The 14,161-nt window shown below is 39.0% G+C and overlaps 1 protein-coding gene across 1 annotated transcript in view; it reads right to left on the bottom strand.

The window, feature by feature from the left end:
* WWC2 (WW and C2 domain containing 2) overlaps positions 1-14,161 on the bottom strand; it is a 218,689-nt gene that overhangs the window by 120,978 nt on the left and 83,550 nt on the right. Inside the window, exon 2 of the mRNA XM_008000362.3 lies at positions 1,638-1,747. Coding sequence (XP_007998553.1) covers positions 1,638-1,747 — 110 coding nt within the window. The remainder of the gene's footprint in view (positions 1-1,637; positions 1,748-14,161) is intronic.

The following is a 14,161-nucleotide window of genomic DNA, read 5'->3' as shown; positions in this document are numbered from 1 at the left end:
GAGAGCTTATTTTTGTTGACCTAGGATGGCGAGGTTGGTTTCTGGTTTCTCAAATAGTACTTTAAGGAAAGAAAGCTACACAATTATTCATCTAAAATAAGCATAAAAGTGAGAGTTAAATAGTTAATACATTTCAGATATTTCACTGTCTTGTTTATTTGCAATGACATAAGGGTGACACATAGTGCTTAAAATGAACTTAATTTTACCAAAATTAGTTCATTTCACCCTTACAGATGACATTTGGTTATCAGTGACTGATACACAATAAAACCTGGTATATACTAATACAGTATATCAATAAACATTTATTAGAAAACACAAAATTAAAAGCTAACTTAAAAACACAATCATTAATTCTACATAGAACTTTTAGAAACTTTCAGGGAGAGAGAAAGAGTATCTCTACAAAAAAGTCACATTTCTTCTGGTTATATAAAAGAGGCTGAGGCAACAACTTGTAGAAACTATTATTTGTATTTGTGTTGAACTAATAATGTACAGTATACATGAAAGCTGGTTCCCAAACTGTGTATGACAGGCGTTCTACTGAAACAGATCACTAACCGTATGTGCTCACCAGACTTCAGAGTGCTATGCTCCTTTCCGCCCCTCCACCTCACCCGCCTGGAAGATGGTGCCTCGCAGCTAACAATACAGGCTTTTTCGGCCTCTTGAGAAATATATCATCTACCTACACAAGGGCAGCTGCAAGCCATCACTAATGAGTGAGTATCAAATGAAACACTTCGCTACAGTGATACTGTTCCTAAAGATACTACAGAGTACTGCATATACAAATTTTAAATATAAGAATAGAACTCAAAGAAAGAAGACAATGAGGAATAAATTCATTATGTATTCCCCAAAATCTATAAAAATAAAATAATTATTTTTAAGTGAATAAGCAAAATGAATGAGTATTGTATGCTACCATCTGAATAAATTTTTAAAGGAGTAGATAGAGAGCTAGATATTCATATAAACACGCACACAAACATATATTAATATATAAAAATATTTCAAAGTATGTGTTTTTGAAAGTCATTCATGGTCACGGTATCCTCTGCGCTAGACTTACCATGTCAGAGATGTGAGAAATTTAAAAGCTGTTAAAATGAGAGGTTTTTCCCTTCCAACGACAAAGAAATCAGGAAACAGAAAAAAGGAAGAGGTTCAGGACCTTTCCCAGCTATGCTATGTCTTCCAGAGCCACTGATGAGGGCCAACCCCTCCCGAATCTCAGCCTACAGACCACACCGTACCAAGGCCCAAGTCTTTCTGTGGCAAAAAGCACACGGAAAGGAGGAGCCCTGTCAGAAGGTGCAGTGGCCATAGAAAGAGGAGCCCAGTGGCTCTGATCCCCACAGGTTCCCAGACCTGTGCTGAAGGAGAAGCCTCACTCCCCAGCAGGTAGGCAGGCAGGCAGGCACACCCTTTCTCCCTCTCCGTCCCCAGAAGGACAACTCTATGTACATGCCCCAAATACCAAGAGAGGCATTTCAGTTAAATGTTAGTCACTAAGAAAATGGGGTTTTGGAAATTCACTTTGTAACATGTTTATCCTTTTGTGTGCCTGTAGGTTTTGGGGGATTACTTTTCTGATATATTTGCTTTTATCAAAAAGGAAAACTTACTGTTGATGTGATCGATGTAGTAGACACCAATCTGAGGGTCAAACCCTGCTTCCCATCCCCACGGCAGCTCATCCCCAACACAATCAGCAAATGACAAGGGCTTCGTTAACCTACAACAGACCAGAATAGACACACCAGTGATTCTTTCCGTCAAACTGCATATGTCAAAATTCAGCGCCCTAACCACAAGTGTCTAGGTTGCATTTAAAATCTTGAAGAAAAAAAAAAAAACAAAAAAAAACCAAGGATAAAATACAGATGTGTATATCCAAAAAAGTAGGACAAGTCACAGTAACCTTTTGAAAGTTCACTGCTTAATATTTGTAGATAAATCTAGTATTTGGAGATAAATCTACACAATAAATAAATAAAGACATCCTAAATCAGGGGGAACGCCAAGGTGAGAGTGAGGAAGCCTGGGATCTAGCTCTAGCTCTGCAGTGAAACTGATACCCCATTAAAAAGAAAAATGTATCCCAGGATTCAAATACTGGTATCATGAAAATACTATCAGTAGTTTCGAGACAAGATCCACATCAGGTTACATCAATTTCAGACTGGATGTTCATATATAAATTAACTAAACACTCAACTGTGAAGTCTACTATAAGTTCTCCTTGAGAGGAAGGACAATTTTTTTTGTAAGTATCTTGTACATAACAGTCACTCAACAAAATTTTGAACCGAACCAAATACATAAAGTATTCATTCATATATCAATGTGATCTCACCTTTTGAAATTGCTTTATATTCTCTCAAGACCATTTTTTCTTTAAGACACTTTCTCTGTAGGAGTTTTTCTCTTTAAAACGAATGAAGAAACTACACAGCTTCCTAAGCAGAGTACAGGTTTCAGACTTAATTACAATACATTTTTTTTTTCTCACTCTCTTGCATTTTGCTTTTGAGATTCTCCCTGGCTACTGGAGCAGCCATGGGCAGGTTAACACCACAGATGCCTTGCTGGAGGGTGGCCACCATCAGTCAACACATTTTCTAACTTAACGCACTGGCACCACTAGCATGGTTCTTACATACAAAATCTCCTGGAATCCCTTTTATCCATGCTAACGACTATCAAAGATCTCACGTTCAACTGAAATAGAGGTCATTTTCGGAATTATATCATTCATCAGAATAACAAAGTACATCATCCACCCTTCAGAATGCTGAAGAATGATATAAAAGGAGGAAAATTCTTTTTTTCCAGGCCTACTCTGCAATAGTCATCCAAGGACACAAAACAGCAATAGATGAAAGGAAGGATCTATTTTCCTCTCAACCTCCCTATAGCATGAAATCTCTCCTTCTAGAGATCGCTCCAAAGAAGACACTGGCCTTCCAAATCAGCTCAGCAGACGGAAGCAATAATGAGGGCAACCCGTTCTACCACTGACTCACTGTGAGACCACTTACTGGGCACCTCTTCCTACCTCAGTTTCCTTCTCTTTTAAGTGATGATTACACCCTCACATACTCTCCCTGCAATTTAACTAGCTCCTAAAATTAAACTCAGGATAAAAAGGAATTAACTTGGAAGAGCATCCAGGACGTTATAAGTAGTCAAAGTGTCAGATTATTAACACAAGCACATGTGAACTCTCTCATTTATCCCTCAGAGGAATCAAGTCAGGCAGCACAGCATAAACTGTGGTTCTCAGAATATAGTTCCCAGAACCAGCAGCATCAACATCTGGGACCTTGTTACAAACACAAATTCTAGTTGGGCACCACGGTTCACACTTGTAAACTCCAACACTATGGGAGGCTGAGGCAGGAGGATGGGTGAGACCAGGAGTTCAAGACCAGCCTGGGCAACACAGTGAGACTCTGTCTCTACAAAAAATAAAACATTAGCCAAGAATGGTGGCTCATCCTTGTAATCTCCACACTCTGGGAAGCCAAGGTGGGAACATCACTTGAGCCCAGGAGTTCAAGGCTGCAGTGAGCCATGATCACACCACTGAATTCCAGCTTGGGCAACACAGCAAGACCCTGTCTCTAAAAAAAACTAAAATGATTTTAAAAAAATAATAGAAATACAAATTCTTGAGCCCTATTGTAGAATCAGAAACTCTAGGTCCCAGCAATGTATGCTTTCCAGGTACTTCTGCTCCACACTAAAATGTGGGAACCACGGGCTTAGAAGTCAAGAGCTTGAAATTTGGTATCAAAGAGATCTGGGCTCAAATCTTTATTCTGCCACTTACTCACTACACAACCTAGAGCAAGTTATTAGCCTTAAAAGCCCTAGTTTCCTAACATATTTTTTTAAGGGAATAGGAGGAAAGATTAAGCTTAGATGAGAACTAAACAGTATAACACCCGAGAAATGGTAAGCTTCGAGATATGTTAGATGAGTAAAATGAATCTCAAACATGTTAAGCAATATGCCCAAATGTGGCAACTTGCCATATTCACTTTGTAAACATGGAGTAGATTTGAACTCAATCTGAGTTCAAATGCAAACAATTTATTCTTAGAATTGTGCTCAAATTCTGTCTTATATCAAAACTGCCCCAGAAAACTGATTTTTCTTTTGACAAAGAGTGAGATACCGTATCAAAAATCCCTGTACCCTAGGACACCTCCTTGTCTACATACATGGTCTCTTTGACTGCCTCAATAAAGCAACTAGATAGAGCTTCTGTGCCAGGTCACCCTCTAGATCATTGTTTGATGATTCTCTTTCACTAACTCCATTATCAAAGCTGTCTAAAAGGCACATGCATCCTAAAGAAATGAAGAAGGAGGAAACATGAGAATGGTAAGTTTAAGTGACAAAAGAGGAATATCAGACCAGTATTGCCCAGGCACCAATTTGATGTGCTTAAGCATGAGTACGGCAGGAATATACCTATTACATTAAGAATAAGAAGGTATAAAAGCTTGAGAGCATGTGCTATGATTACAAGTTAATAGTAACTTGATTACATTTGGAAATAATCCAGTTTGTTCCACTAACTGGTTAGCAGATAAGCATTTAATTGTCACTGTTCTAAGACTACAATTACATCTGTAGGTATACATGTAATCGTGAACTCTGAAAAATTCAGAAGATTCCATTCCTAAAATTTTGAATATAAAAATTTCTTTGCAGAGTTCCTTCAAATATCAATTTAATACTTTATTTTCTATATATGGATAAACATATATATTTCTCTGCACTCTATCAATAAGTAAAAGCATTACATAGATATTTGCAAATATTAAAATTTTAGGATTGAATTCTTATGCAAATTATAAAATATAAATACACAACATTATCAGGTTCCAAACAAATTAAGCACCCAATTATGGTGCTATCCTGATAAAAAGAAAATATTACTATGATGTACTAAGAAGTTTAACACAAAGCAAAAAGAACTAACAGATGTATTCCAAAATTACAAACAATATAAATTAAAACAAATACAGTGAACTGAAATGTTAATTAACTTTTAAATTTCTTCTTCTTGTTGTACACAAGGAATTTCTTACAGATTCAAGCTTTCTTTAAGTAAGTAAAAATGGATGGAGTTTGTTTTTGGTTGATTCCCTGCAAAGGAGCAACAACAAGCAACAACAACAAAATCCTGAAATTAACTAGAGTCTTTATGCTGAATTCCAGAGATTACTGTTTGCTTAAAAAGGTCTTCCTTTGCACTGTGCAAAGGAATTTCATGTTATGAAGAAAACGGTAATTTACTGCAGCACTTTGCCAATGTTTACATGCAAAATTTAACCCTGCATGGTATTTCCTCTCTCCTTGCTGGCATTATATCATTCTTTCACACTCATTTAATATTTATTGTCAACTCAAATACGTGTCCTATGACATGAGATGCCATACAGTGATGTATCTGTTTACTTCAAAATTACATGATGGTGAAAACCGTGTGAGTACAAGCACAACTCCAAAAAAAACTGAGTTTGTACTAATTGCACTGAATGAATAAGCACTTGAAAAAAACATTTCAGGTTACTAAAACTCTTGCCACAATTCAGAGCATCCCATATGTATAGTTTAGCACAAACATTAAAGGTCTTAACAGTTATTTTTACTTTGTAGCATCTGTTCTCATTGTTTAGCTAACACAAAGCAGAGCTCATACTGTCAACTGCTTATGATTACTACAGAATCTGCTCACAGGAACATTACTGAATTGCTCTAAGAGAACAGAGAGGAAGTAAGATGTGTTTCACAACTTGAATTTTAAAGCAAGGATAAAGCACTAGAAATATTTCCACAGTCCTAAAAGAATCTTCATTTATAAATGATGTCAATTAGTTCCCTCAAAATAACTTTTTTTGTTGTTGTTGTTGAGACTGAGTCTCGCTCTGTCAACCAGGCCGGAGTGCAGCAGCGTGATCTCTGGCTCATGGCAACCTCCATCTCCCTGGTTCAAGCAATTCCCCTACCTCAGCCTCTCCAGTAGCTGGGATTACAGGTGCCCGCCACCATGCCCGGATAATTTTTTTGTATTTTTAGTGGAGACGGGGTTTCACCATGTTGGCCTGACTGGTCTCAAACTCCTGACCTCAGGCAATCCACCTCCCTCAGCCTCCCAAAGTGCTGGGATTACAGGCGTGAGCCACCGCGCCTGGCCAACAACTTCTATCTATCACTAGATAGGGAAACTAGCAACACAAAGAAACAGACAAAGGAGAATAGTAGAAAATAGTGGATAGAGGCAACAAGAAAAAAAAAATAGCTTTTAGGAAAAATTATACAAACCACTTTGGAAGATAATAATGAGATTAGTTCCCTGTGTGTGAGGAAAGTAGCTTAAATTATTAGAAAGAAGTCATATTAGAAGGCCAGGCGCGTAGAAAATAGTGGATAGAGGCAACAAGAAAAAAAAATAGCTTTTAGGAAAAATTATACAAACCACTTTGGAAGATAATAATGAGATTAGTTCCCTGTGTGTGAGGAAAGTAGCTTAAATTATTAGAAAGAAGTCATATTAGAAGGCCAGGCGCGGTGGCTCACGCCTGTAATCCCAGCACTTTGGGAGGCCAAGGTGCGCGGATCACCTGAGGTCGGGTGTTCGAGACCAGCCTGGCCAACTTGGTGAAACCGCATCTCTACTAAAAATACAAAAATTAGCCAGGCATGGTGGCACATGCCTGTAAACCCAGCTACTCAGGAGGCTGAGGCAGAAGAATCGCTTGAACCCAGGAGGTGAAGGTTGCAGTGAGCCAAAATCGGGCTATTGCACTCCAGCCTGGGGACAAGAGCAAGACTTCATCTCAAAAACAAAAACAAAAAAAGAAAGAAGTCATATTACATAGAATTTCTAGAAAATAAACAGATATTAGAACAGGTCACAATGGGCCAGGTGCAGTGGCTAATACCTGTAATCCCAGCATTTTGGGATGCCAAGACAGGCAGTTCACTTGAGGTCAAGAGTCCAAGACCAGCCTGGTCAACATGGTGAAAACTCATCGCTACTAAAATTATAAAAATTAACCAGGCATGGTGGTGGGCATCTGTAATCCCAGCTACTCGGGAGGCTGAGGCAGGATAACCACTTGAACCCGGGAGGTGGAGGTTACAGTGAGCCAAGATTACACCACTGCACTCCAGCCTGGGTGACAGAGCGAGACTGTCTCAAAAACAAAACAAAAGAACAAGTCACAATGGGGAGAATCACCTCTTCCTAAAATCACTTTACCTAAAGACAAAAAAATAGACTGGGCAACATCTGGAGGCTCCAGTCTAGCCTCACTCCCCTATTCTTCCTGCCATGAGCCGTTTTAGGTGTCTGGCAACTTATATTATTGTTTATTAGAACACTTACTCAATATTTTGAAGATCATTTTGTGACATATTAATTTTTTCAGAAAGGAAAGAAATTTTATTAGTTGTCTATTATGTTCCAAGATTTATGCAAGGTTGTTTCATATGTTATCTCATTTAGTCCTAACAATAATTCTTCAAAATGGGTATTTCTAGTCTCATTTTAAAAATATTTATTTATTTATTTATTTATTTATTTATTTTTTGAGACAGAGTTTCGCTCTTGTTGCCCAGGCTGGAGTGCAATGGCACAATCTTGGCTCACTGCAACCTCTGCCTCCCAGGTTCAAGTGATTCTCCTGCCTCAGTCTCCTGGGTAGCTAAGATTATGGGTATGCACTACCATGCCCAGCTAATTTTTTTGTATTTTTAGTAGAGACGGGGTTTCTCCATGTTGGTCAGGCTGGTCTCAAACTCCTGACCTCAGGTGATCCGCCCACCTTGGCCTCCCAAAGTGCTGGGATTACAGGTGTGAGCTACCGCACCGGGCCTATTATTATTACTATTATTTTGAGACAGAGTCTCGTTCTGTCACCCAGGCTAGAGTGCAGTGGCACAATCTCGGCTCACTGCAACCTCTGCCTCCCAGGTTTAAGCAATTCTCCTGCTCAGCCTCCTGAATAGCTGGGACTACAGGCACACGCCACCATGCCCAGCTAATTTTTGTATTTTTAGCAGAGACAGGGTTTCACCATGTTGGCCAGGCTGGTCTCAAACTCCTGGCCTCAGGTAATCCACCTGCCTTGGCCTCCCAAAGTGCTGAGATTACAGACGTGAACCACTGCGCCCAGCCCCTCTTCCCATTTTTTACAGACTTAATTCTGTATGTGACACATCCAGAATTTTGTGTTTTATGTGAAACAGAAAGCATGTATCACAGAGTCCTGTGTTTTAGATCCTGTCTGTGTGCAGTGGGGTGATATAACAAGGAAAGGACTTGGTCCTGGCCCTGGGGAGCCAAGGTAAGGACAGCCAAGCAGATAACTAATTGGTCACACTAGGACTTGGCCAGGAAGGCCCTTAGCCTGGTGCAACGGGTTAGGAAGGAGACTGTTGCTCCAAGATTTAACTGATTCACCCAGTGCTACAGAGCTGACAGGAAACATAACGAGGCAGCCTAAACAGGATCATTTCTTCAGATTAGTTCATGTCATGTCTGCACCTGCTTGGGTCCTCAGACATTCTCCCCTCTATTGGTCCTAGGTCTGGTCATCCTATAGCTGGCATGCGTCGCCTGGTACCAAGGAGAACTAGTTTGATACCTCCTCCACATGACAGACTTTCAAATATCTGAACACAACTGTGTTGTCTCCCAGGTCTGCTTCCCCAGACCCACACACCCCACTCCTCTCTACATGTTTCACATCCCCTCTCCAGGCTAGCCTGCCAGGCTCCTGCCCTTACCCCAGCCACTCCTCTCCACTCTGCAATCTCATTCCATCTCTTATTATCTGATACTTATCTCTTCTCATATGGTTAATTTTTTCTCCTTCAGTCTATATTCAATCCCCCCTACCCTAAAAAACTTTTCCTCAAACTTTCTGACTCTTCTTTTGACATTCACTTACTAACCATTCCTAACCATCCCCTCATCCTAACCGAGAGGCTGTAAACAGGAGGACTTCAGGAGGCCCTATCATAGAATTTCCCTTCTGCCACCTAACACTTAATCCCACAGTTACTTCATGAATACACTCTTGAAAGACAGTATTTGTAGGTGATTTGCCTTTGAAAAAGCACATGGCTCAGGCTGTTGGGTTTTGGGATCCAGATATGGTATTTGCAAAAGCTTCAATGCTTACAATATTCTATGTTAAAGAAAAGGTCAATTTTACATATAGCAATTATACTAACAATATAAAACACTTACTGAATGCTTATCATGTACCACACATGCTCTAATATACATAAATGTGAGTTAAATCCTCATAAAATTCTGCAAAGTAGATATACTTTTTCCATTTGAATAGCCTGTGCAGAGAAAAAAATAAACACTCCTCTTCAAACAAGCATGTGTTTGGGTCACACACACGTCTCCCTCCAGTCAACATTTGTACTATAGGGCAGTGGTGGTTGCAAGCTCTGCTGCATAGGCCTTCACACTAAAAACCTTCACAATGTTGGCTCTGAATAAGTAAAAAATAAAGTCTAGTCACAAATAAAAGGAAACATAGCTCATGAAAAGCAGGGCCAAAAAATTGAAAAATTACAAATAACAGGAAAAATATACATCATGGGTATGTGCCTCTTAAATTACTTCAGTATTTGGCCAAAGATCAAAAGTCACTTTTGAAAAATACTTTCCTCTTTTTCACACGATTTGTAAACTGAATTGCAATTTCTAGGTAGAACTGTATGCTTTATGCTTTCTTAAATAGGAGGTTATAACATGATTCCAAGTTAATTGTTCACATTGTCTGACTACTTAAGCTAAAAAAAGTTGGTGCTAATGAGACCAACATTGTGGATTACACCTCCCACAAGAGCTGTTTATCACAGAATCAACCTGAGAATGTTGGTTTACAGTAGCAGTTCTGAAACCTACTCGTGCATCGGATCTGACTCAACTGAAAGGTGTATGAAAACACAGACTGTTGGGGTCGCCCTCAAAGTTTCGGACTCAGTAGATTTGGGAAGGACCTGAGGATTTACATCTCTAAGTTCTGAGGTAATACTGATCGGTAAACTTCAGGGACCAGAAGTTCACCTTGAGTGCTATTGTTTAAAAGGCATAAATCAGGTTGGATAGCCCTAACCCAACCAGGTGACAGAAAAATGGAAAACAAGCTCAAGTTAAAAACAAACCTGGAAGCTGTACAAGTATCTCTGTTATGAAAACGATGAAATATTTAAACAGAATTAATGGCTTAACAGCCCTCCTATTCGGAATAGTAGGACACTTCATTTAATTTTAAGTAAACATTTCCTTTCTTCAAAGGATACTTAACTAATTTGAAAATAACTTCAAGAGCAAGGCTTTCTTTTTCCTTCATTTTCTCACTTACATACAAATAGTAACAGTACTCAACATCATTAGTTATTACAGAAATGCAGATCAAAACCACAGTGAAGCACCAGTTCACACCCACTATGATGGCTATCATTAAAAAAACACACACACAAGACATGAATATTGACAAGGATATGGAGAAACGGGAACCCTGTACATTGTGGGTGGGAACATAAAATGGTGCAGCCTCTGTAGAAAATGATTTAGCAATTCCTCAAAAAGTTAAAATGGAATTACCATATGATCCCACACGACGACTTCTAGGTCTACTTCTAAAGGAAGTGAAAACAGGTACTCGAATAAATACGTGTGTGCATGATAACAGCAGCATTATTCATAACGGCCAAGAGGTGGAAAGAGCCCAAATTCCCATCGACAGGTGAATGGATAAACAATTGTGGTATATACATGAAATGGAATATTATTCAGTCACAAAAAGGACTGAAGTACTTACATACGCTACAATATGGATGAACCTCCAAAACATGACGCTAAGTGAAAGAAGCCAGGCACAAAGCATCACATATTGTATGATTCCACCATGTGAAATAGTTCACAAATGCATACAAACAGAAAGTAGGTTAGTGGTTGACAGGTGACAAGAAAAGGGGCAAACAGAAACTGCTTAGTGGGTACCTTGGAGGAGTGATGAAAATGTTCTGAAACTACATACAGGGGTTGGTTGCACAACACTGTGAATGTACTTAATGCCATTGAATTGATCATTTTAAATGGTTAATTTACATTAGGTGAATTTCACTTCAGTAAACTGGTTTTCAAAAGGAGTAGCAAGTATGTAATAATGCCAAGACTTTAAGTGAATATTTTCACAAAAGATAGTAAAACACATGGGAAAATGTTAAATATCACTAATAATAAAACCAAATGCCAAATACAATAAAACAATGAGGCTAAAATTTAAGCCTACTAAAATATCAAGTTTATGTCTTTTTTTTTTTTTTTTTGAGACAGGGTCTCACTGACACCCAGGCTGGAGTGCAGTGGGGTGATCATGGCTCAGCTCACTACAGCCTCAACCTCGAAGGCTGAAGCCATTCTAACACCTCAGCCTCCCAAGGAGCTGGAACTACGGGTACACACCAACACGCTTGGCTAAATTTCTTTTTTCTCCTTTGTAGATATGAGGTCTGATGCCCAGGATGGTCTCAAACTCCTGAGCTCAAGTGATCTGCCCTCGTTGGCCTCCCAAAGTGTGGAGATTATAGGTATGAGTCATGGCTTCCGGCTGTTTTGCTTTGTCTTAGTGATGAAACTCACTCTGGTGAGGATGTGGGGCATCAGCTACTTTCATTCATTGCTGGTGACTTTGTAACTCGATACAGTCCTTTTAAGAAACAATTTGGCAGTGTTAAAAACCATTAAAATGTTGATTCCAGGTGGGGGAAGGGAGACCGTTAGGGAAAACAGCTAATGCCTGCTGTGCTTAATACCTAGGTGATGAGGTGACAGGTGCAGCAAGCCATCATGGCACACACTTACCTATGTGACAAACCTGTACATTACTGCACATGTACCCCAGAACTTGGAATAAAAATATTTAAATTTTTAAAAATGTTAATTCCATTTAACCTAGAAATACTATTCTTGACTGTGTTGCAAGAATCTTGTCCCACATCCACAGGGATCAGCTGCCACCTAAGGTATGTTACTACACTCAGACTCAGTCTCTAGCCTAAACTCTGAGCTTCTCAAAGGCAGGGAGCCTGCCTTCTTCTCGCTCTCTAGCAGAATGCCTAATGCTTATCTCATACACAGTCGACACATGGCAAATGTTGCCTGAATGGAAGAAGAGTAGGAAGGCAGGCAGAAAGAAAACGTCCACTGTATCATGAAAGGGTTGTAATTTATTCTTTCAAAAATGTTCTGTTTACACAGAAGTGAGAGCATGTGCATTTATTCAGATAACAATATGAAGGCTGGCATTAAGGTGCTAGTTGGTACATATGTTTCCTGGCAACAGAACAAGACACAAGAAAATCTTTCAATGCTGCATCCAAATATTTGGTCTTGTGATTTATTTTTGTTGTCATTACATTATGTATCACAATGAATATCTCAACAGAAAACAGACTTAAGTGACAAAGACATAACAGAATTTATCTCACGTGTTTCAATAATTCAGCAAGTTTTTAAAGTATTTTTATGCCATGGAAGAAAACAAAGTGGTCAAACAAACACTTTAACCTGAATCTCTTTTTCTTTCCTAAGTGCCAAGTAATGTTTGCTTGTCGGATTATCTGGTTTTGAAAAATAGTCCGAAATTTTAAGTGGCTATGCCAGCAAAGAAGGTAGGAGTGTTTGAGAGAGGCAGAGAACTTAAAAAGGATTATTGTCCAAACAAATAACAAAAATCCACCAAGGCTGCCTCAATTCCCTACCTGTAGTTCAACACACAGCCAGTAAATTTCATGGTGGACAGTAATTGCTCGTGGACGGAGACTAGAAGAGGTTTGAGTATTCAGTCTGGAGAATGAGCTCCAGTCAGGACAACAAAGAAATGACACATGGCACACACCTTTCTGAAGGGTCACAACTTCCCTTTTGAAGAGGTTAAATGATTAAAATATACCTATACTACTTTTATCAAAACTTAAGAAACTGAGAGGACTTTACAAAATCTCTACAGCCTCTCTACATAGGAGTAATCCCAGTTAACAATATGATGTGTTTCACTCCAGGCTGTGTTTTTTAAATAAATATATACACATGTAGATATAATACTATGTACAAAATATACATCCTATTTTGTTATCATACTAAATAAACTCTACATATACTATAATTTTCAATGTTGACTTAAAAATACACATTTTATACGTAATTAGATTCTCATTGCGAAGAATACAGAAAATAACAAAACAAACTGTTATTAAAGTCCTTGCTTCACTTTCCTGTAGAGTGACATCTATTCCAATACTTTGGTATTTTTTCAGTCCATGTATAAACTTACGTACAGTTGACTTATGAACAATGCAGGAGTTAGAGATGCCAACTCCTTGCACGGTTGAAAATTCTCATATAACTTTTGACTCCCCCTAAACTTAATTACTAATTGCCTACTGTTGACCAGAAGCCTCACCAATACAGAAATAGTCAAGTAACATATTTTGTACACTGTATTATATACTGTATCCTTACAATAAATTAAGCTGGAGAAAAGAAAAAGTCATTAAGAAAACCATAAAGAAAACTAGCCGGGCGTGGTGGTGGGCGCCTGTAGTCCCAGCTACTCGGGAGGCTGAGGCAGGAGAATGACGTAAACCCGGGAGGCGGAGCTTGCAGTGAGCCGAGATCGCGCCACTGCACTCCAGCCTGGGCGACAGAGCGAGACTCCGTCGCAAAAAAAAAAAAAAAAAAAAAGAAAACCATAAAGAAAAAGAAATACATTTACAGTACTGTATTTATTGATGTTTTAAGTTTAGGTTATCTGTTTATACACCATGAATCGTCCATCCCAAATGGTGGAAACCTAAGCTGCAGTCCTCAATCTACTGTAGATATCAAGCAATTCAACATTTTCTTGTAAGGTCATTACTTTTTTCCACTTCTTGGGAGCACTTCCAGCTTCACAAGTGGCACTTTGTATGGGTCCCATGGTGTACTCAAGGTTTGCGGGACTGCACTCAATACAATGAAAAATACTTGAGAACTGTGAGAAATCACTTTTTACTGTGATATGCTATTTACCAGAGAGAGGAACAGCTCACACAG

The sequence above is a fragment of the Chlorocebus sabaeus genome, chromosome 7 (assembly GCF_047675955.1).
Source record: "Chlorocebus sabaeus isolate Y175 chromosome 7, mChlSab1.0.hap1, whole genome shotgun sequence".
NCBI classification, from domain to species: domain Eukaryota; kingdom Metazoa; phylum Chordata; class Mammalia; order Primates; family Cercopithecidae; genus Chlorocebus; species Chlorocebus sabaeus.
The sequence above is the reverse complement of the archived record's forward strand: the minus strand, read 5'-3'. Positions and strand labels throughout refer to the sequence as shown.